Below are 23,993 nucleotides of genomic sequence, written 5' to 3' on the forward strand. Positions count from 1 at the left end.
TGACTGATTGACCATGTAGCCTACTCACAAAACCAGTAGTGGGAGGACATTCATATCTTTTACCTTAAACTAATAATACAACAGTGTCAAATACTCCATTACAAGTAAAAGTCCTCCATTACTAAAGTAAAAGTGTGGAAATATTATCAGCAAAATATAGTTAAAGTATCAAAAACAAAAAAAAAGCTGAAAATTTGGTAATACCTTAATGTGTAACAAGCATTTTATAGCTGTAGTTTATTAAGATAGATAGAGCTGTTTTGAACTACTTAATCTGTGACAGTGAGACATATTCATAAGCCTCTCACGTTTTACATATAAAATCTTAATTACTTCATGTACAGTTAAAGTAAATGTAGTGGTGTAAAGTGTCTCTTGTTTCCCCTTGAAATATAAGGGAGAAGTAGGATAAAAGGGAAATTCTCAAGTAAAGTACAAGTACCTGAAATATGTGCTAAGTACAGTCCTGGAGTAAATGACAGGCTGATCTCTCCTCATTTATTTATTTTTGATACCAGAATTATAAAGTAATCAAGCTGCAAAGATTAAAAATCCAGAGAAGGTAGTGTCATCATCTTCATCAGCAAAGAGCCCATTGTAGAGCTCTCCCCCAGCCACCTGCAGCCACACCTTATCCCCTATCGCCAGGTGCAGCACAGCGCCCCCCGCTGCCTGGTCCTCACTGCTCTGGTAGTTATCCATGGTGTGGATGATCTTTGCCCCATTCTTCATGAGAACCACCTTCACGTTTCTGGAGAAGACGGTGATGTGGTAGGTGAAATAGTAAGCGCCTGCTACAGAGCACGTGAATCTTCCTGTTTGTGTATCATAGTGATTCTGTTCGTTGTAAATGATCCTGTCAAAGCGGATTGGTGCGTTGGGTGCTGGGAGTTTAGTTAGTGCTGTCAGTCCCACACAGAAGGCGCTTTTAGAGATAACAAGTTCATCTCCCTTCTCGCCCTTATCACCTTTCTCTCCTCGAGTCCCCCTGTCCCCACGATAACCAATGTTGCCTTTGGGTCCTGGAACGCCAATTTCCCCCTTAGGGCCTGGCCTACCAGGGGGTCCCAGTGGTCCCTGAATACCTCTGTCACCTTGAAGGCCTATTTCCCCCTTTTGACCCTTTGGTCCAGGCACCCCCAAATCACCTTTAGGCCCCTGGGGTCCAGGCAGCCCAAGCTCTCCCTTATTTCCTTTAAGGCCTATGGGCCCTTGGACTCCTTGGGGCCCCATTTTCCCAGGAGGCCCCCTTTCTCCATTATCTCCCCTTTTTCCTTTGAACCCTGCTGGGCCAACTGTACCTGTTAATGACAAGCAGACAAAAAAATCCTCTGTTCTATTATACTGTGCAAAAGCATATGTAGTGTTTACTATGCAGTATATACATATTCCAGAAAGCCAGATAAAGATCAACAAATATATCCATAAACTCCTTTAAACTGTGTGCAAATAAACAAAAGTTCTAACAGGTTATTTTAAAGACCCATTTGTTTTTCAGCAGTGAAATTTAATCTGAAGGTACATACCAGGTTCCCCTTTGTCTCCCTTGTGGCCATTATTTCCTGCTGGTCCAATAGGACCAACTTCCCCTTTTCATGGATGATTGATAAATAGTAATGTTATTACAAATTGTGAAGTTTAAGCTTAAACATTTGGGAAAATGTGCACATAGTCGGTTCTAAAGGAGAAATTTATCATTTTAACTTACCTTGATCACCTTTTTCACCTCTAATACCATCTCGCCCATCTCTACCGGGGGTGCCATTGTGCCCAGGGTCACCTGGTATTCCAGGGTATCCACAAACACAGCCTTTAGCTTGAGTTTCTGCCTGTGCAACACACCGGACGACCAACAGAAGGAGCAAAAGCGTAGTCCTAAACGTCACCTGCATCATTGTCTTCGATGCACCTGTCTCACAAAACTAATATCCCTCAAAGCAAAAACCTTTAGACTCAAAGTTAAATCAGGTGCATGGTTGGCCTCATAACCACGTCCTTCTAAAATACACACATGCAGCAATGAATCTTTAAATTGTCTTCAAACAGGACACTGGAGAAGAGCACAGTGGAAGAAAAGAAAACCAGGACACCAACCAAAGAAAACATAAGCTGGACAAGAACTTTGGACAGGGGTAACTTGAGTCCTCTCAAAGCCTTTTCATTGGCCTGAATGTGTTTTTGGCTTACTTATTGAGTCTGTCAGTTACACATCACATGTGAACCTCTGGACACGTCACCAGTTTGGTTGAGGCTAATAATAAGCATGCAGAAGGCCACTTAGCTTCACATATATTGCCTTCCTATATGGTGAAGAAAAACAGGATATTAAACTTGCGCTAATGATGACATGCTGTTACTCCACATTTCCATAGCAGGAAGTCTTATTTTCCATAGAGCAATAAAACAATGGCATTATGGATTCACACCTTACAACAATATAACATGTTGTTTTTTTCAGAGATTTAAATGACAGCACTGTAAATGGCCTCTCTTTCTTCATAGGAATCTAATAACAAGCTAAAATGCTAATTCATGCATGCTTTTCTCATATGTGCTCTTCAAAATGCCAATGGTCAGTAACGTCTCACCCCATAAACTGGATCGCTGACATTAAATGTGACCTTTTGTTTTCCACAGCCTAGCTCAATGTCACTAGAATGCCTTACACAAGCATTTCTGCTCACCCTCAGCCCTCAGATGTTATTTAGATGCTAGACCCATGAGTTACCCATGTTCAAAGCAGACATTTTGATCACTTAGAAAAACAGAGATGCACAACCATTCCTAGAAACATTTTGTTGTAGTTTTAGTGGCTTTTTTTTATAGACACCTTGCAAAAGTATACAGCTGTTAGATCAGCTATTAAACAGCATGTCTGGAGCAGGTAGGGATTTAATATCTTACTCAAGGTCACTGAGCAAGGCAGAGGTTTTCTGGCACACAAGCTTGAATCAGGCCTATCTGGTAGTTGAACTGCTGCCATTATGCCATACTGTTTTATTGGCTTTATTAGATTGTGTACAGTGAAGAGAGACAGGAGGGATGGGCGCAGGGGAGGGGCTGGAACATAAAACCAAGATAAGAAAAGCAGCACTGAGTACACACCATACACCCTTGACTTCTCAGCTATCAAGATACCCAGCTTGTGGGTTACACAGACACCAATACATGTTCACATATTTTATTTTTTCAATAATTCTTCTCACAAGCCTTCAGATATAAATATATTTAAAAATATAAACATGACAATACATACATGTGCACATTCAAGCAATGTCTTTACCTGGCACCAGAAATGGAAACTTCACTGTCATACATGTTGGCTGCTGCACATTGATCTACTTACTTGGACATAAAATGGACACATCAGGGACAAAGATGTATTTTAACAAATAACAAGGGCATGGCTCAGAAGGAATGAAACTCATTTATAATTTGAGGCCAATATATCAGGACCCAGTCTCTGTAGTCCCATAACCAGGCACAACGTGAGGTTGATTTGGTTACAGAGGATACTGCAACAAGTCTTCAGACAAGATAGCAGAGACATCGTCAGTCATTGAGCCATTGGGTTTAAGGCAAAATAATTACACAGTAACAGACCAAATCCTAAAACAATGACCAATGATACATTTAAATAAAAGGATACATAAATACAAATAAATAGCACTCAACATGCTGCAACAGTGTCTTACAGTATTTCCAATTTAAAATAAGTATAACACTGATGCCTTATTTTCTAAGGAGATTTCAATCTTCAGTTCTCTATAAGACTAAATTGATGTTGAATGACTTTGAGTTTCACATTAAGTAAACATTTGGACACAGAAAATCAGGAAACCGAGTCAATAAAGTCAATTAAAGCTAGGGAAGGAAGCACGTGGTATAAGGAAAGAGGAAGAGGAAGATAGCTTGAAGAAGGAGATCTACAGCATTTGACATCATTTTTTTTAGGATGCGGATTCAACACTGTCTGGGAAAAGCAGCAATTCCAGAAAAACTGAGGTTAACATGGCAGGAGCTACAAAGGATAGGAAGGTTTTGGGGCTACAACATTTGTAGTATTAGTAGAAAACAAGGTGTGGAAGCAGAGAAGCAGGTTAGGTAGTAAGTGGTCTACATGATCTGACGGTGCATACCGTAGCCTGTCATACCAGCCTGGGAAGCCCCACGGTTGCTGCCCATTTGCAGGCCAATCAAACTCTGTCCTTGGCGCAGCTGCTCTTCAGTGAACTCTCGTCGATACCCCTGGGCTTTCCTACACGCATAAAGCAATTCAAAGGTGAGGTAAAGAAAAAAAGCCCAACGTTCATACAGTTGTGAACAATACAATGCTCTTATGTTACAGTCATCTTTCTCTTTACCTGTGGAACCAGTCTCGGTCACCTCTGTAATGACCATCGTCCTTAGTGACAGCCACACTACCCAGAGCCATGAGGGTCCTTTGCACAGCTGCCAAGTCCTTTCCTATGGCCAGAGTAACAGGATAATTTTATTTCACACCTGTAGTGACGACAGCTTACCACTGCAAAAACTTACATAAATTAATGTACATAAAATGAACATTAAAATGTTATCACGTGCAAAACTGCGAGTGCCGTCTTGGTTTATGAGAACTCTTTACCTTCCCAGAGGTCAACAGTTTGAAAGATGTCAGTAGTTGTCACTCCGTAAGCTTCTGCTGCCTGCAGGAACTGAGAGATCTTCTCCATTTGTTTGAAGGCCATTTGGGTCTCTGGAATCTTCTTGATGGGTTCCTTCCCCCTTGGATAAAGGCTGTTGATGAGTCTACAGAGGATCTGGGGAAAAGGAGGTCAGAAAACTGGCTTCATGAAATTAAAACGACACAGTAACCAGGCTATACTGACAGATGAGGGTTCTTAAAAGGATAGGTCACCCTAAGACACTCTTATTTGCCGTGCTTAAATGCCATAATTAATATTTTTGGTGTACAAGCTGTCTCTCATCTTTCCTTGTTATTTTCTAAGAGAAACTGTTGTCATGCCTCTAGGGATACAATATGAAAATGCATTTGCAATACGCTGTGAAAGCTGAGAGAGTTTCTAATTGACAAAAAAGCGTGAGTCACTTTGGCAATCATAATGTATTGCCTTGTGGCTACATTGCATCCTTGTCTGCTGAGTTAATTGCTGATGCAGAAACTGATGCTGCTGCCTCGTCTATGATGGATTTCTCTGAATGATTTTTTAAACATCAGAGTCAGCTTGGGTGACGCGCAAGAAGACGCTGCACCACTGTGCTGGGTGCGTTTTATAATTGGTTGTTAATTAGGTCTTATAGTGCAAAGCATTTTCAGTGTGGAGACAGGAGTTTTCCATCAAAGGCTCCCAGTGTGACTCAGTTCATTTGAGTTCAATTTGAAGTTTGTAAAACAATGATCACAGCAGTTAGCAATTTAAACGTCACTGTTTGCCAAAAAAATACTTTTCAGTAAGACACAACACAGTCCTCTTCTCTGCACTATCAATTGGTTCACAGTTTCAGCTGGGAGTGATGATGATGGTCAATTTTTCCAGGTTTTAAGATAAGATAAGATAAGATAAGATAAGATAAGATAAGATAAGATAAGATAAGATAAGATAAGATAAGATCGCCTTTATTAGTCCCACACTGGGGAAATTCACAGTGTTATAGCAGCAAAGTGGCAGTGCAGAGAAAAGGAAAGCTGCAGAAACTGCAATAACAAATATTTAGAACGATAAATAATAACAATATAATAATGTACTAAATATATAGATACAAAAAATTACATATTTGCAGCAACAGTAGCTAATGCATGAGGTTGTTATGGTGGTGAGTTGTGGTTATGGTTATAAGGGAAAAGAAATGTCTCTTAAGATAAATATTATATACTATATAAGCCTTCAAAAATCACTGGACACATGAATCTCGTTTCTTATTTTAGTCGTTCATACTTCATGGTCTCTTTAAATCTGACAGAGCTGTTAGATCTATTATATTGTATCTTAAATAATTCAATGGTAACTTCTATTTTAAGTACAAGCACCGCAGCCACTCACTGTTCCATCCATCAGCCATTTCTGGAAGTTCTGTTTGCCCGGCTGTGGTTTCTCCAGGTTGCCTCCACACTGTGCAACTATCCAGTCCACCAACCTCTGCTCCAGGTCTGGGTCATACTTCTGCTCGATCTTCTCCTGCACCTCCCGGCTCAGTCCGTAGCTGGGCCCTCTGTTAGCCATGGCAGCTCCAGCAACACTGTAGTATAGGCTGTGTTGTGTACAGTAGCTCTAAAGAGAACACATGGTACACATAATAGTGAAACAATATTATTCTGTAACAAACTACAAAAGTATTGTGAAGAACATCAGCATAATGTTCATTTAATATAGACCAACCCATTTCAGCATATTAGTGAGATTTTAGTGACTAATCCTTATTAAATGGCAACGGGATAATACAGTTATTTTTAGAGTTCAAATTTTTCTCTAAAACTGTAGCATTAGAGCACGACCAGAAACCATTTCAGCGGCTGAGGAAAAAGCCAAAAAGCCAGCACCTGTCTCTCTTCCAGCTCAGCAGTCCACCCGGGCGCATCTCTGGAGGCTGTAGCTGGGAAGGGTGTGGTCCCTGGCAGCTGTCCCGAGCAGGGACAAGCCCTCTTATTGCTATGGTAACAATCAAGCCTGTTTCCGGCAGACTGAGTGTCGTGATCTCGGTGTATACGGGTTGATGGTTTAATTATGACCTACAGCATGCAGTCATCATGACGCGAATTAAATTATAAAATGTATTTCAATAAAGTTTACCCTCTTAGAAAACATGCATTCACACAGTGTACAGCGGCTCTATATTTAGCCTGCAATCCACTTTAATTAAATTACGTCAGTCTTCTTTGCCGCATGTTGTGTTAATTCATTTGATTGTCTTCGCCGCGTCTCCGTGCGGACGCACTTCTCCAAGTTAAATTCAGCAAATTCAAATGAAGTCCCGCCATCTAATGTTACGACACCACATTGCTACGCACTCTGCACCTTTTTAAAACATGGAACATTTTTTGCAAACCCCTAAAGGCAACTGCGCAAAGCTGACACTGGCTGCGACACAACATCTGCTACATAGACATTAATATAGCCAACATGTCGTGCACTGAAGGAAGACGTGGAGCACTTACTAAAGAGCAGAGAGCGGCTATTCGTCCGGTGGCACAGTGTTAATTCCGCTGAGCTGCGCAGGGATGAGGATGCTGAACTGCTGAAGCATCCATGAAGCGCAGCACAGGCGCGTCGAGCCAGGCTCAATCTGACTTTGTCCGGGAGGGGCGAGTCGCTCGTTTTATATGCCAGCTCTTCCAGGAGGGGCCCCGAGAGACTCTCCGACACACAATGCGACCTGACACCGCTCCCGGACAGTGGTCACTGTAGTGCATATTCAGTTTTAGGCAGCATGAAGCGACCTTCAGTAAGCAAAGGCACATGATTGTGCCAAATTAATTTAACTGCTTTCTAAACTCTTGTCTGAGACATGAAGTGTGTACTGTACTACAGTATAACAGTCCCCTCTTCCCCTTATTATAACTGGTAAATTCTTGCTCAATGGCACCTGAGCAGAGTATTTCGCCTATGTTGTCTTACTGCTAGTTATTTTAAACAGCTGCTCTCCCTCCTGATTTATTATTGTCTAACACTAAGGCTTATTGTTTGTTACAACATCTGTCTCTTGTAATGAGAGCCATTTCTCTTTGCTTATTGAATTTGAGTTTTTTGTGGTGGTGGATAAATGATCTGGGGAAACGCCGTTTGCTGAGTGCTGTGGCTCAATATGTGTTCACGCCGCCTTATTTTAAGCAACTAGACAACAAACAATTAAAATATGAGATACTTAGAAATGATTTCCTGGTAAACAAGGATGTGAATTGCACAAATCTGCTTCATGTAAATACTACAGCAAATGGAGCAACATCACCATATGCAATGCCTTTCTGCACTATCTCGTCTACTTGCATTACAATTCTTGTGTATGTGCCCATAAATCTATGTGTGATCTTAGTTTTGATGCACGAAATGACTGACTACATAGCTCAACCATGAGTTAAAGGTCAGAGCTGCAGTTAAGCAGACCTGAGAGAGTAAAGTGGTTTGTTTCGCCCCATTGAGCACAGTGCGGCTAGTGGCCAATTACATGTTAATAATCAACAGCCCAGTGGCTCCATTCAGCAGGCCCCTCTATGGCTAAAGGACAACAGGTATGAGGAATCATGTAACAGAATGTCCTGCTAGCAAAAATAAACCTTGCATGGCTGTAGCCTACAACCCTTGATGATTCTGACTCACTGTATATAACTATGGTTCACTGTGTATTATATTGTATTGTATGAAATAAACTACCTCATTTTTAAATAATGTTTTATCCGTTTAGAGATCATGATGATTTGAGGTGGGACCTGAGCATGACATTTTAAAAACATACAACTTTAATAAGAAATATATAAGAAAAAAATATATATAAAAGAAAATCCTCCCATATTCGAGACTACTTAACCTGTAAAATAAGATAGGTTTCTGGAATACAGCTCTCAATTCACTACAATTACAAAGTAAATACTACTAATTAGAATTTAACTATGATGTATGCATGTCAACTTTATCTTGATTCATAAAGACAGTTGTTTGTCAGTTGATTATAGTGTGTTGGTTGTGGTAACAGACTGAGACCTGCACTCTAGTGTGCAGAGGTTTTATTGGCCAAAACGGGTGAAAAGTGATTAAAAAAGGCACAGGAAAACTATGCATCTAATTAAAGGGCGAGGGAAAACAGTAAGAACAGTGGCAGAAACAGCAGCAATGGCAGACCTAATGATGGCTGACCAACATAACAGTCAACATAATAACCTGGAACACGCACAAATGCAACCTGAAGATATAAGGGAACAGCTAGCAGGAGAGGTCCCTTTAAATATAGTTTGCACTGCAACGGCATGTGAAAATGACAGGTGAAGTATGGGGGCAGACAGAGATGGATAAACGGTCATATTTGGCAGAGAAACATGCCATTGTTTGGTAATTTCCTTGAGGGCTGACTTCCCAGTAAACACAGTCCTTCTCTCCTTAACCCAGCAACCTCTCAAGCTCACTCCCCATCCCTTCCTCAGACCATAGTGGTCAGCTTGTCTATGAGATCGTCAATAGTGTAGACCATGAGCTTGATGTCGTCCTTCTCAGACATACGGTGCTGGCCATGCCGCCGAAGGATGACATCCACATCAGGACTGAGGACGCGTTCTGCAACCTGCATGGAGATATGCCAGGGGACGTCCTCATCTTTGAGCCCGTGGATGAGCCGTACAGGACAGGTGATGGGGAGGGGACTATGGAGCACACAGTGATTTTCTGCCTCACGTAGAAAGTTCATGCTAAACTTGTAAACACCCTCCTCTGAGTGTTTGGTGGGCACTGTCCACTCCCCCTTCTCCTCAAACTCCTTGCGTGTCTGCAAATTAAAACGTGGACAAATCACACTTTGAAATCATCCTTAAATGAAAGGTCTGCAACAGTTCAAACAAAATGACAAAAGGAATGTGATGTATATACGGTAATATCATTATGTTCCTACCTGCAGAGGAAGAGAATTGAACGATGTGACAATGTGATCAGCAGCAGTGGAGATGCCCACCAGTGCAGCAGTCTTCTCTGGTCTTGCAATGGCTGCCAGCAGCATGAGCCAACCGCCTATACTGGAACCCACCATTATCTACAAGTAAGCACACCCCCATGAAGTAAGACTGTTAATCAAATAACAAACCAATTAATAAAGAAATACATTTTAAAAAACTCCTTAAAAACATAAAGACAACACCAGATTCATACAGTATAATCCTGGTAGTTGAAGACTAATAATGCCACAAATATGGTAACACAATGCCACCATCTGGAGACACGGAGGAACACACGCGTTAAATATTAAAGATGATGGTTGAAAGGATTTAAATCCCAATTCCAAATATTGACTCTGCCGTTTAATCCAATTCGTTTATTGATTCTCTTGTTTCTGTATACCTTCTCTGACAATTTATTGAGAGTAAATAGAGGTTATGAAAACAGGTTATACAGTGTTAATTTTATGTCAATTGCTTAATCTTTACAATAAGTCACTAGTGGTGTGGAACTACAATGTGAGTCAAACATCAGAATTCTTATATTGTGTTTGGAAAACAAGCATTTTTCGTTTCCTTTTTCATGGAAAAAACTGTCTGTGCTGAGGCTGCCTGTGTGGACCTGATGAACATTTTACAGAATGGAAATGTTTTTATTGGTCGATCTCATACAAGGTAACACAGATACTTTTGTACTGTGAAGAGATGCTCCAGTTGACTGTAGTTTATTTAAAACTTAGTCCTGTAATTTAATTAATGCATAAGACACAAATATAATCCTATAACTCTAGATTCAAATCAATATTTTGCACACCTTGCCTTTTTCCCTTGTCCAGTCTGTCAAAATACAATTAAATACATGAAAAGCACATTCCTGACAGCATGATTTCAGATGTGAAGTTGCTGTTTGCAATGCAAAGAGATCAACAGCTGATAGTGTCAGAGCAAGATGGTTATCAGGAATCTGATCATTTGAAACCTGTTCCAAATGGAAACCAACTCTCAGTTCACATCCCTACTGAGCAACATTTTCATAACTTCCTTACTAACCACCAGTCATTTACAAATGGGCATTTCTTTTTACCTGTGGCCCCTCTGCTAACTCATCCAACACAAAAAGGACGTCTTTTTTCCAGGTACCAATGGTTCCTTCTGCTAACACCCCCTCTGAGGCCCCATGTCCTGTGTAGTCAAACCTGAGAAAACATAAACAGAACAGCCAATGGCCGTAGGTATCAGAGGGTAAAGCAACAACAAGCCATGACAAGGCCACATCAGTCATATACTGCAATGAACATGGGACTGGGCCTTTACATGTCTAATACTATGGAGCCATTTCTTCCTTTACATTAAATGATGCATTTAATTTACGTGACTAATTACTATTTATGACCTCTCACACATTACTAGTTCCTATTTTTCTGTGGTCCACATTATTGTAAATGGAAATTGAATGTAAATTGAAAAAAAGGATTGCTCTCAGTGAAATAAGACCACAACACACAGCTCTGTTACATTCAAAAGAATTTTCAGAGAGCAAAATCTATTCTCCTAAATCAAATCCACAAAATTTATGTTAATTGGCAAGAAAAAGTATGTGAACCCTTTGAAATGACCTGCTTTTCTGTATTGACTGACCTTCATCTAAATCACAAATGTAGACCAACACATTGTTGCTAATATTGAACACACCCATTAAAAGTTCACACTGCTGGTGGAAAAAGTAAGTGAACCCTTGGATTTAATAACTGGTCGAACCTCTTTTGCCACTAGTAACCTCAAACAAGATCATAAGACCAGCAAAATGAGGAATTTTGGAACATTCTTCTTTATGGAGCTGCTTCAGCTTGGACATATTCTTAGAATATCTGGTATGAGCGGCTCTCTGAGGTCATTCCACAGCATCTCTACTGGATTAAGGTCTGTGGTCTAGACTGCGCCACTCCACAAAATGGATTTTCTTTGTCTGAAGTCATTTTGTAGTAGATTTATTTTGATGTTTAGGGTCATTGTCATGTTGTGTCACTCAGCTTCTACTGAGGTGCAGCAGGTGGATAGCCACCCTGACATTATCCTGTGAGATACCTTGATAAACTTGGGAATTCATTTTCCCCTTGATGATGTTGAGCTGTCCAGGCCCAGAGGCAGCGAAGCCCCAGATTTTTGATGCTCCCTCCATCCTACTTCACATTTCACATGATGTTTTCATGCTGGTATGCACTGCACCGTACACAGTGCTGCATGTTCTTCCCAAAATATTCAACCTTGATTTCATCAGTCCATAAAACATTTTCCCAGTAGCATTGTGGAAAGTCAAGCTGCTCATTGGTAAACTTGAAGGGTGGAGTGATGTTTTTTGGAGAGCACCAGCTTGCTCCGTGTTGTTACTAAGCATTCTGCGTTGTGCTTTTGGAATTATCTTAGCTGGGCGTCCACTTCTAGGGAAAAAAAAATCATCTCCATTTATAGACAGTTTGTCTAACTGTGGACTGAATAATATCTTAACTCTTTGAGATGACTTTGTAAGCCTTGTGCAAACTTTTGTAAGCTTTATGCAAATCATCAATTCTTGATTCTAAGTCTTCTGAGATCTTTTTTTTTTTGTAAGTCAAAGCAGCTCTAACCCACACCACCCATACGGTTTCATTGACAGGACTCCAGGTTTGATAACTCCAGTGAGCTTTTGTTAGTGGCATAAGCCGAAGGGGTTCACACACTTTTTCCAGCCCACATTGTGAATGTTTGAATGATGTTCTCAATATGGAAAAGAACAATACATTGATTTGTGTGTTATTAGTTAAACTAGATTGTGTTTTTCATAATTGTAACTTAGATTAAGATCTGACCATATTTTAGGACAGATTTATAGATATATGGAGGTAATTCCAAACTACATACTTGTTCTTGCCACAGTATGCCCTATTATCTTGACCAATAATGCTACAAAATCAGGCAACATATCAATATTAATGTATTATCTATAGAGAGATGGATGCCATTTTCTCTTGGTTATTTTAATCATATGGTGACAGTGACACTTTTCTGTGGTTGCCCCATAGAAACACAAATGTTTCCTAATTATCTGAACCAACTACCTAAAAACACATTTTACTTATTGCCTGCTTGTGCTTGACCCAATATTTGCTGATCAAGACTGTAGGAGTGTAACTGTGGGTGTGTGGTGGGTGCATGCATCCTTTCCAGTTCATGAGATCAACTGTGTTGAGTTTTATGTGGTATAGAATATAAATAGAGTTTATAGAGTTCATGTTTTTTTAATGCTGTGTACACAAGTTGTAGTTTTTGCAGATATTGTGGGCATTCCTCCGTTTTTAAAGATTAAAACCCAGACTATGGGTCCAATATGTATGAAGCATGTCTGTGTGATCTCATCTATTCTATACGTCCTGGGCTTCTGAACATGCAGTGGTCGCTGTGTATACCCCCTCTGAGTGGCGGTGTGCTTGGATGGCTTACCTAAGATATGAGTGCCCTAGTGACCTACAGAACTCCTCCAGTGCCTCAGCTTTCTGCCCATTCATGTTGGAGCCGTATCCTGGGAGGAAGACCACACCTGGGCTCTTCCCCTTCACTCTTCTGTACGCCAACTTTGGAAGGTCTGGTCGTGAAGCATACTGGACTGTGGACTTGTGTCTTCTGTCTCCTGGTTGACACAGTGCAAAAGATTACTACTATGACAAAATATTTTATGAAAATGAATCAGCTAAACCAGAATAACAACTTAACATCACGACATAACATCACGCCCCATTTTATAAGACATGGCTACTCTAGATAGCTACAATTTAGAAACAGCACATGGATAACTGGGAAACAATGTGGGCATGTTTTTCATATCGGTTGAACATGCCAATAATGTTGACATATTTACACACCCTAAGAGAGGCTAAATCACGTCTAAACGTTGCCAAATACAACGAGTGTCAAAGCAGACGGTGCAAAAACAGTCACAAGCGCAAACACTGCACCGTTCACATGCCCTACATTTTTAAGACGACGCAGTCTGTGAGAGCCACACCCCCTCCTGGGCGTTTAAACACCCTTATTTTAAACTCAAGCGCTGAGAAATTAATTGTGCCGACAGCGGAGTCTAAAACAAACCTTCCAAACGCTTTGAAGACAAAGCTGCGAGCCCTCCATTACTTAAAATCTGTGAAAGTCCTCTGCGGCAGGACCTCAGCGCGACGGCTGCCATACTGTTACGAGACCACTGAGGAAGTATCGCGAGAATAGCAGCAGTGACTCTCGTTTACTCCCAAGGCACTACTGTTGTGGTCCCTATACATTTCACTACAACTACAGTACAGTTCTCTGGGGTGATGGAAGAAGTACTTTAAACTTGAACTGAAACTAACAGTGTTAGTATGATGTTAGTGGAGCTGATTTTATATAAAATTTTGCAGTTTAATATGCACAATCTACCACATTTTATAAAATGACCACATGCAAAATCTTAATCTGCAAAGTCATTGGCCATACAGCCTTCAAATGCAGTGGAGTAAAAGTGTTTGTAGCAGAAGATGGAAAAGTAAAGTACAAATACCTAAAACCTGTACTGAAATGCAGTAAATGTAGCAGCCATAAATTGCACTAAATTTCTGCAATTCAGTAACATGTTAGTCTTTGATCTATAATAGCAGCCAAAAGCTTGTTGGTGTCAAGTAGCCAAGAATTATTATATTTGTCAAAATAAATTGAAAAACCTGTCCTTGGATTTACTCCTCAGTATAGTCCAGCTGGGCGTTTTGTACTTAATTTTGAATTATTGACATCCAGCATTAAAATGGTTTCTGTTTCTATTATATTATAGATCTGTATGATATTATTAGTTTTTTTTTTTAGATCTTAAGTATTAATGTGTAAGTATAGTTTTAATATTGGAGCTAATTTTATGTACTTCATAAAGTATTAGGTAATTTAATCCATAATAATGCATCATATATTCTGGTTTAATCATATGTTTTAGTTAGAAATGTTTCATCTATAGTACACTCCTTCCTTTGCACGTATTCTTTTTTCTTTTGCATCCATTTTTATTTTGTATTATTTATATTTCATTTTATTTACATGCAAGTTCAGTCGTCCATCCAAACCGGGGTTTGGTAGGTATGTGGCTACAAGAGGTGATTATTATTTTGATATCAGTAAGGGTAAAAAAAAAAAAAAAAAAAAAAAAAAAAAAAAAGGCTTAAATTACCCAGGATAGAGAATATATGGAAAGTAAGGGAGAACTTGTTGTTTGATTGTGACTGTCATGTGAAGTGTGAGTTTGTAACATGACTCAGAGCGTCACAGGCGGAAGGTCACGGAGCAGCAGAACGGAACGGAAGCGGGAGTAAAGAGCCTGTCCGCCATTGTGGAATATGGTAAGGGATATTCCTGTAAGACACTAGTCAGTTTCAGATTGACTGATAAAGACCATCTGTGGCAGGATCGTACACATAACCTGACGCCTCCCCCAACAGACACGAAGTCGCCGTTTGTAACAGGCAGAAGAAGCGGATCGTCGTCAGGTCTGACCACGGGAGGAAAAACGCCGCCTTGTAACGTTAACGGAGTGATTGGACGACCCGAGAGACGAGCCAGGAAAGCGCCGAAGTGCAGAGAGAGAGAGGCAGGGGGAAGCTGTGGACAGTCTCACAAACAGCGATCAGTCTCGGTTCCTGGAGGATGTCTGCCACCACAGTCGATCAGGTTCGTGTGTTGACAGCTGAACGGTGCTATAAATTAGCCGTGCGGCGAAACGAAATCAAACTTTGCCGACAACAGTTTGATCTGGTTTTGGCACGTCAGATCAAACAGGCTAAAAAAAAAAAAGTCTTTGATATGTGATAGCTATTAGCTGTAATGTAGGCCGACTGTATTTCCAGCTGTAGCCGGTTGCCAATGCGGCACCGTTTACTGGATGTCAAAACGTTTGACATCCGGTCGTTAAAACGAAGCAACCTGTAAATGTTAACATCCGGGCTGATGGCTTCAGCCTGAGGTTACTGTAGTCGACTGTTACATTAATCCATATAGGATACAGCCGGCTCTGTGTGTGTGTGTGTGTATGCTTCTCGTTTCCTGTCGTGATCTGACAACAGTCTCATCTCTTTTTCCTGTGCTGCCCCATTATTTCAGAGACCTAAAGGACAAGGAAATAAAGGTAAGGTTGTTTTTTTTGTTTTTTTTTTCTAACAGTGATTTAAATGTGATCCGTATATTTGAAATGTATTTCAGTGTGGCAGTGCCGGCTGTTTTCATTTAAAACTAGCTAAGGTGTTATCAGGGTGCATTGTTGACACTCCTTAATTCTGCATTTGTTTTTTAAATGGGGTGACACCACACTGATTTCTCAGGTTTTTACAGAAATCATACCTATGACAAAAATATTATCAGCTGACATATCGAGTTTTAACTATTTGGGAATCACATATTTTAACTGAATGATGGCTTAATGTCCTCTCTCTCCCACCCTTAGTGCAAAACGGATCAATGCATCAAAAGGATGGTGTGAATGATGACGATTTTGAGCCTTACTTAAGCGGCCAGACAAATCAGGTAACAGGTATATCTCAATATAGTCTGTTCAGAGAGACAACCTGTAGTTGTGGTCAGTACTCATCTTATAACTTCATACTGTCAGCAAAATAATATGTGAGGTGACAGCCATGCAACATATTGCTATTGTCATTCCAGTTTGCTTCAGAATTTCTTGTTTGTTCCTCAAGATTTCAGATTTTTCTGTGTTGAACACCCTATGCTGCTGATTTCTTAATTGTACTGCCTATAATTATGTATAATATGTTAATTGGTTGTCCCATTGTTCTATACAGAGTAACAGCTATCCACCAATGTCTGACCCCTACATGCCCAGCTACTATGCTCCATCCATTGGTTTCCCTTACTCTCTGGGAGAGGCTGCTTGGTCCACAGCAGGAGACCCTCCTATGCCCTACCTAACTACCTATGGACAGATGAGCAATGGTGAGCCACACTTCATCCCTGATGGTGTGTTCAGCCAGCCAGGTGCCCTGGGGAACACACCTCCCTTCCTTGGCCAGCATGGCTTCAACTTCTTCCCTGGTAATGCAGACTTTTCCACCTGGGGTACCAGTGTCTCTCAAGGACAGTCCACACAGAGCTCAGTCTACAGTAACAGCTATGGGTATGCCCCCAGCTCACTGGGTCGGGCCATCACGGACGGACAAGCAGGCTTTGGAAGCGACACCCAGCTCAGTAAGGTGCCGGTACTGAACAGCATTGAGCAGGGTATGACGGGGTTAAAACTGGGTACAGACATGGTGGCAGCGGTCACCAAAACCGTGGGGTCACCCTTAGGAGGCACAGCAGGTATGAGCAGTATGGCAGCCAATAGCCTTCCTCCGTCTGTCAGCTCGTCAGCCCCTAAACCTGCCTCCTGGGCAGCCATTGCCAAGAAGCCCGCCAAGCCACAGCCCAAGGTCAAACCCAAAGCCAACATGGGGATGGGGGGAGTCGCCACCATACCCCCACCTCCCATAAAGCACAATATTAACATTGGTACTTGGGACGATAAGGGCTCTCTGAATAAGCCCCCATTAGCTCAGACTATGATGCCCCCACAGCCTCTGGTGCAGCAACCTCTCCTAGCTCAGCCCCAGCCCTTACTGCAGAACCCTTTGCCCCCTCAGCCTCAGCACCAGCCCCAGCACCAACACCAGCCCTTCCAGCTCCAGTCTCTCCAGTCCCCTCAACACCCCCAGCCTCTGCCCCCTGGCCCTCCACACCTGCACCTCCCCTCTCAACCTGGCCCCCCACAGCCCCTTCATCAGCAACAACCCCACCAGCCTGGCCCACCTCCCAACCGCTGGGTGGCTCCCAGGAACCGGGGTGAGGGCTTTGGTCTGGGTGGGGGAGTCCCACTCAGTGCCTCCCCTTGCTCTGGTGAGGTGCATCCCGTGCTGGAGAAACTCCGTGCCCTCAACAACTACAACCCCAAAGACTTTGACTGGAACTTGAAAAACGGACGTGTTTTCATTATCAAGAGCTATTCGGAAGATGACATCCACCGCTCAATCAAGTACTCTATCTGGTGCAGCACAGAACATGGCAACAAGCGTCTGGATGGCGCCTACCGCTCACTGGGCAACAAGGGGCCTCTGTACCTGTTGTTCAGTGTCAACGGCAGTGGGCACTTCTGTGGCGTGGCCGAGATGCGCTCACCGGTGGACTACAATGCCTATGCAGGCGTCTGGTCTCAGGACAAGTGGAAGGGCAAGTTTGAGGTGAAGTGGGTTTTCATCAAAGACGTGCCCAACAACCAGCTGCGACACATCCGGCTGGAGAACAATGACAACAAGCCAGTGACCAACTCCAGGGACACTCAGGAAGTGCCTCTGGAGAAGGCCAAACAAGTGCTTAAAATTATCGCCACTTACAAGCATACCACCTCAATCTTTGATGACTTTGCACATTATGAGAAACGTCAGGAAGAGGAGGAGGCTCTGAGGAAGGTGAGATAAACACACATTTAAAGAGCCCGCTTCTCTGTAAATAGCTTGTTTGTATGCATGAGACACTCCTGTTTAGTTACCCTTTAATTCAAAGAGAGGCTAACTTTCACTGAGTCACTGCTAAAGGCTATAGCCAGACTGTAGTCAGCTGATCTTGTTCCACCTGCTTTTAGACAGAGATTGTAACATCCTGTTGCTGAATGAACAGTCTGGCGTAAATGGAAGTTCCCCGAGGACTGTCAGTAGATTGACATGCCACCATTGCTCATGAGCAGGTTCAGAAATCCCTGATTCCTCATCAGCCATCTTGTGCTGTCGAGATTGCGATGATCTGCCCGAGTGGAGTTAGATGCATAGAGGTTTCCTGAAATAGCCCACATTCCTGGCATTCTTTCTCTCAGACAAAGGCAGATGTAGGCACTGATCTCCCTTTGAACACCAAGCCTCTCTGCTCTCCACAGGCTCCTCATGCTTTATTAGTCTTTAACAACATAAGCCCTCGGCCTGCAAACTGGCTGCAGCATGCCTCAGAGTTGGCACAGTTTGTCTTAGATGTTGTAAAGGGTTGATTTAAAAAATATTTCCAAGCAAAATCTATGATAAAAATGCACGATTAATTACACGTGTCTGTGCACATAGTTCTGAGAAGCACACACACTGTGAAAGCCTGTGCCCTCGGAGGGGAAACTAAAATATGTTGCAGTGGTAATAACAGTGGTGTACCACAAATGTTAGTCTAAGTAGTAAAAACTCTGTGGGTTGCTACTGCTGTGGAAAAACAGCAGCCAAGGAGTGGATAACATGTTATCACTGCTAGCATTATGCTGCATCCATTCTTAGATTCACCAGTATGCTAATCTAATTATGTTTAGAAAACCCCCATGACCTGCTCCCTCCTTCTCTCCCAATCCCCCACTGCTGGTGCTCCATTGATGCTGTATTGACTCCTCGCTGCTGACCTTGTTAATATGCGCTGGGTTACTTTCTCATAAATATTTCAAGTCAATGTTTTCAGGCTTCTGAAAACAACCTGTCAGTAGAAAGCCTGTTTCATCCTGCGTCGTGCAGGCGTTGCGCTGTGCTGCTTTTGTAGCCCTGACCTCCTACATGACAGGATCGGCCCAGCTGAGGCCTCGCCCTCCTTCGCCTGACAAGGTTAATTGTTCTCTATTGTTTGGCCCGTCCTTCCCGAACTTTGAGGGGTGTCAAACCAGCACAGCTACCTGCACTGTAACACCTTCCCACAGCGTTTTTTTAAACATAACTTTAGATCTTAATATTGTTTCAGGATTTTATTAGCATAACTAATTTGGCAATTAATACATAGAGGCTAGCTCCTTCCTTCCTCTGGATGTACTGTAAGAAGGAATCTCATGGCACATTGGGGTGAATGCCAGTCTGCTGTAGTGGCTACAGTTAGGAAGTACGATGTTTTATTACTTGAAAATCAGACCTAATATCAAGTTAGGATTTTAATAAAAAGAAAATCTTAACATTTTTTAAATTCATTTTATGAAGAAATAAATTACAGGTTTCTTTTACGATTAAATTTAATTGTAAGGCTATGTTTTTACTAGTAATACTCTAAATTGATAAGACCTGCAACCTTCCTGATGTGTAAGGGAGTTTTGGGAAGGTTTCTGTCCCCCGAGCCACAGCCCTGTGTGAGCAGCCCCTATGGCGATAGAGTTACACTGGGGCCTTGGGTCTCACCGGATGTTTCCCAGACCACTGACATGGAGACCCACTCCTCAGAGAGGACAGAGTTCCACCTAAAAAAATGGCACAGAGACAGCACGGAAGTTAAGCCTGTGTCATCATGAAGATCCCCGGGTTATTTTGACCTCTGTGGTTTCTTCTATTATGTCTTTTAGGAGAAACTGACTGTTGTAACCACATTTCTGTTTTTTGTAATCCACAACACACCCTGGAATATTTGATATTTGAGGTTTGTTGTGTGATTACTCAGGATTCTGTGTATCCGTTGTGCCGGTCTTGTGTTTATCTGTAGCCAAGTGAGACTTATTACTACAAGCTGAGAGTCGTGGCTGCAGTCTAATGCCTCAAGAGTAAACATATCTGAACATTCTGGTTAATATATACCTGAGGCGTACTAAACTCATTTTCTCTCCATTTTCCAAACACAGGACACTCTCTTGATAATCTCTGTCTCATTTATTTTAACATGAAACCCAGAAAGTATCCTAAGAGCCCTTGCTTTAGTGATTGATTAGTTTTCCTGCCTGTGTAGTGTAAATCACTGTAAGAAGAGTGACAACTATAGACCTACCCAACAATATTTTATGTGGTTCTCATCTTGTCGTGAGTGTTTTTCATCTGATGAGCCCTGATGGACGGAAGGTTGATGAAGGTTAAATGCTTTTTCTGTGAATAACTAATCTTCATTTTAATCCTTGCAAAATTCTTTGTGATGTGTTTATTGAAGTTTAGTTAAATTGTGCTCACATTGGAATACATTATTATTTAAGTCAGTATACATCTAAGCTTCAAATGAAATCACTGAAACCAGGCTCTGAAACAAGGTACGGAAACCAGTACTTTCCATAGAGAATGGGAAGTCAGACTATTTGAGTAACCGTTCTCAAATAGCCAGAACTGACAGAAAAAAACATTTATACTGAGTTAACTTTCAACTTCACATTTATATTATTAATTCTCTTTGGTGCCTTTTGAGACAGCCACTCGGCTCCTTGCACAAATTGCACAGATTAAAGAAATTGGTAAAAACCAACTGAACCTTCAAGTCAAGCAGTTCTACAGAAACAGAAAAGGATCTCAGGCTGTAACTGCACCATCGGCCCCGAGTTGGCTGATGCTGTCAACTTCTTACTAAAGTTTGAGTTGTAATTTAATATTTTCTATGTATAATTCAAATAGCACATACGAATGTGCTCAAAATAGAAACACCCAATAGATTCTAAGTGATGAGTGACATTTGCAGAGTCGTATAAACAGAGATCAACACGATAAAGGCATTCATTTGATACATGTTGTCTAAGAAGTAAAATAAGTATTGATTGCTTTCATAAATGGGGTTGGATCATCTGTCAGGGAAGTATAATCAGGGTAGCAGCTCTGATGTTGCTCTTTTAGCTGTTTGTGTCTCCTGTTGCTCTTATTCTGATACCATCCACTGATCACCTCTTTGTTTTTTTTTCTCTTGCCAGGAGCGCAATAGAAATAAACAGTAACCTTCAAGCAAGCTCTCTGCTAGAACTGCAACACTAATGATGTAGGACCTTAAATAAAATTTGCCTAACCAGGAGGAAAGGAGGAAAGGCTCTCACAATCTTTCCGCTGGAGATGACAATGTATCTGAACACTTGAACATGACAATAGATGGACTCATCTGTATCTGTTGACTGGTGCATTAAACCCCGTGTTCCTGTGTCACGAGAAAAAGAACCCACTTTGAAAACTCTGTCTTTAAAGCACTTTCAGTCCTTCTAAACAGCCTCTACCAATACCCTTAACTCTCTAACTCTGTGTTCTTCTTTGATTTTGTTTGTGAGCAACTAACTGACTAACCAGAGTAGTCAGAAGATTTCACCGGGCTTATTTGTAATTTTTTTAATGCCTCAAATGTTTGGGATATTGGTGAGCTTCATTAGCTCCTTGAAGAGAATTAAAGATGATATGTATAAAGTAATCTTGTACTTGAATCTGTATTCAGCCGTCTGAGCCTCCTCAGACGGAGGCTGTGGATGATTGACAGGTGGGACAAAATAATTGGGAAACAGCCACAATCATGCCAATCATTGGATGTATCCTCCCTCTACCTGTTCCCTTCCTTTCCGCATCTGTTTCTGTGTACCAAAAGATTACAATTATGCAGCAGGTTGGCAAGCACCAGCCAGTGCACATCTTTTGTTTTTTTTTTTTTTTGTTTTGTTTTTTTCCTCTCTCGTGATTCTGTCATTCTGAAGTGCATTTGTCTGAGGAGAAACCTGCTGCCCTGGTAGAACTAGTGGTGGCCTCCTTGGGCCCTGTGGGTGACTGTCTTTGCTCTGATGTTGATGTACTCTACCGTACCTCAGGCTCAATCAGACTGTCTGTCCTCAACAACTCTTAGCACTTTTGGGAGAACCCCCACATCACCCCTCCTGCTCGGATTGACTGGGATTCCCCCAAAACGGCAAGACATCAACTGCAAGGATGTGACAGTTTTCTCCTCTAGGTAACTCACTAGCTAAATAAAAATTACCCATGTTTAGCGCAAATGTTGTTTCGTGTTTTTACTCTTAGTTTTTACCTTTACAGTGAATCCTCCATGCAACAGTATCACACGCACTCAGTGATAAAAATATAAACTCTTCTGCTAGAGCACAAGCAGATCCTCCCTCTTCTATTTGCTAATGTGCCTCTAAATAAACTAGTGTGTATACAGCAATGGCAGCTTTGCATTTCAGTATATCACTGAAGGTGGGCGTGAAGTGTGTTGGTGCCAGGAGGGTGGGTTTGACCATAAAGTTAAAATATCAAAGGTGTACAATAAATAGAGCAGAAGATGACACCACATCAACACGTCTGCTATGTGGAGGGCAGCCGTGCCACAGCATCTAAAGTGGGTGAGTTAACATCACAATAGGGCTGTAGGGTATAACGAATGCAAGTTCTTACCTGTGAAGGTTGTAACAGCGAGGACACGAGCATGCAGGCAGTGGTGGAAATAACCCAGTCTATTTACTGAAGTACAGTTTTGAGATACTTGTACTTTACTATTTTAATTTAACCCTTTTACTACTTCTACCCTTTTACTACTTGTAGTCCACTACATTTCAGAGGAAGTATTGTACTTTTTACTCCATCATATATATTTGACAGGATTTTGAATGCAGGACTTTTACTTGTAATGTTGTATTTGTACTTCACACATGAGAAAAGCATCTGAGTGCTTCTTCCACCATTACATGCAGGGTACGTTTCCTGTCCGCGATCAATCCTTGAAGTGAGTTAAGAGACCTGAGCACTGGACTGATTTGATGAATCTCACTTTCAGCTGCACAAACATGATGGTACAGTGTGATGCATCCATTGTGCATGGATTCTGCACAGGCCACTGGGGGGACACCTTAATGTCAGGAAGCAAAAATGGTTTAGGAAACATTCAGGTAAAAGTGATATGAATCACCTGGCTGCTACAAACCTTTCACATCTGTGGGATGACCACAGAGACAACATCCTGTATAAGGTACATCCAGCCATTAGCTTTAGGCCGTTGCATGAAACACTGATGGCTATGTTGGCAGCTTTTAAGGCTCAAGCCTTGATCCAAAATTCACCTGCCATTACGTCTGCATTGACTGACAGGTCTATTAATAGACAGTAATACGAGACAAGAACTTAATCGTAAGTGTTGTGTTGTGATCACAACTTTATTAAAGATCTTTTATTTGAGACCACCTCTTCAGTTACATACAGCATGTGAATATATCTGTAAATACCTTTCACAATAAGATTCTACAGTGTCATAACAGGTGACAGCTGTTATCACGGCCACAAGTCGACCTACATGTTACTTATCAAGGATTTATATTTTTTCATTCATTATTCATGTTTTGACTCACAAGATATGTAAAAGAGTTTAAGAACATCCAATAACTGAAAGCATTTTTTTTTACACACAGAACTTGCCTATTGTTATCTTAAAATATCATGTGATGATAGAATATGGAGGATTTCCCATTTTTAATTATGTACCCATCTGTCTCAATGTGCTGCCACAGATACCAAAGAAAAATAATAAGTATGAACTGTTAATGTCAAATGATGACAGGTACTTTGTAGTTTTTTGCCCAGAATTAGGCTGTGGTCAGGATGGAAATGTGACTGAAACTGAATTT

The 23,993-nt window shown here is 41.4% G+C and overlaps 4 protein-coding genes across 6 annotated transcripts; 1 reads left to right on the forward strand and 3 right to left on the reverse strand.

The window, feature by feature from the left end:
• Positions 1–496: 496 nt before the first annotated feature.
• c1qtnf9 (C1q and TNF related 9) lies at positions 497–2,111 on the reverse strand. The gene is made up of 3 exons (XM_071485228.1): positions 1,709–2,111; positions 1,527–1,589; positions 497–1,301 (listed from the first exon to the last, which is right to left on the reverse strand). Exons 1-3 carry the CDS (start codon positions 1,893–1,895, stop codon positions 532–534), a joined length of 1,020 nt encoding a protein of 339 aa, XP_071341329.1. The 5' UTR covers positions 1,896–2,111; the 3' UTR covers positions 497–531.
• Positions 2,112–3,168: 1,057 nt separating this feature from the next.
• On the reverse strand, positions 3,169–7,291 carry tagln3b (transgelin 3b). 2 transcript variants are annotated; one of them, XM_071485231.1, is made up of 5 exons: positions 7,154–7,291; positions 6,042–6,269; positions 4,625–4,799; positions 4,365–4,467; positions 3,169–4,258 (listed from the first exon to the last, which is right to left on the reverse strand). In XM_071485231.1, the coding sequence occupies exons 2-5, from the start codon at positions 6,219–6,221 to the stop codon at positions 4,117–4,119; spliced, it is 600 nt and encodes a 199-aa protein (XP_071341332.1). In that variant the 5' UTR covers positions 6,222–6,269; positions 7,154–7,291; the 3' UTR covers positions 3,169–4,116. The 2 variants fall into 2 exon arrangements, with proteins under 2 accessions (XP_071341332.1, XP_071341333.1); XM_071485232.1 differs by lacking the exon at positions 7,154–7,291 and adding an exon at positions 6,539–6,721 and having other exon boundaries at positions 3,977–4,258.
• Positions 7,292–8,699: 1,408 nt separating this feature from the next.
• On the reverse strand, positions 8,700–13,914 carry abhd10b (abhydrolase domain containing 10, depalmitoylase b). Its single transcript, XM_071485230.1, has 5 exons — positions 13,754–13,914; positions 13,109–13,295; positions 10,716–10,827; positions 9,592–9,729; positions 8,700–9,468 (listed from the first exon to the last, which is right to left on the reverse strand). Exons 1-5 carry the CDS (start codon positions 13,845–13,847, stop codon positions 9,127–9,129), a joined length of 873 nt encoding a protein of 290 aa, XP_071341331.1. The 5' UTR covers positions 13,848–13,914; the 3' UTR covers positions 8,700–9,126.
• A 975-nt stretch (positions 13,915–14,889) lies between these two features.
• On the forward strand, positions 14,890–22,370 carry ythdf3 (YTH N6-methyladenosine RNA binding protein F3). 2 transcript variants are annotated; one of them, XM_071485227.1, is made up of 6 exons: positions 14,890–15,018; positions 15,118–15,346; positions 15,776–15,800; positions 16,116–16,195; positions 16,471–18,129; positions 21,318–22,370. In XM_071485227.1, exons 2-6 carry the CDS (start codon positions 15,323–15,325, stop codon positions 21,339–21,341), a joined length of 1,812 nt encoding a protein of 603 aa, XP_071341328.1. In that variant the 5' UTR covers positions 14,890–15,018; positions 15,118–15,322; the 3' UTR covers positions 21,342–22,370. The 2 variants fall into 2 exon arrangements, with proteins under 2 accessions (XP_071341328.1, XP_071341327.1); XM_071485226.1 differs by having other exon boundaries at positions 14,989–15,346.
• Positions 22,371–23,993: the final 1,623 nt, after the last annotated feature.

This window comes from Trachinotus anak, unplaced genomic scaffold (assembly GCF_046630095.1).
Source record: "Trachinotus anak isolate AG129_WGS33_773 ecotype Australia unplaced genomic scaffold, CSIRO_AGI_Tana_v1 ptg000009l, whole genome shotgun sequence".
NCBI lineage: Eukaryota > Metazoa > Chordata > Actinopteri > Carangiformes > Carangidae > Trachinotus > Trachinotus anak.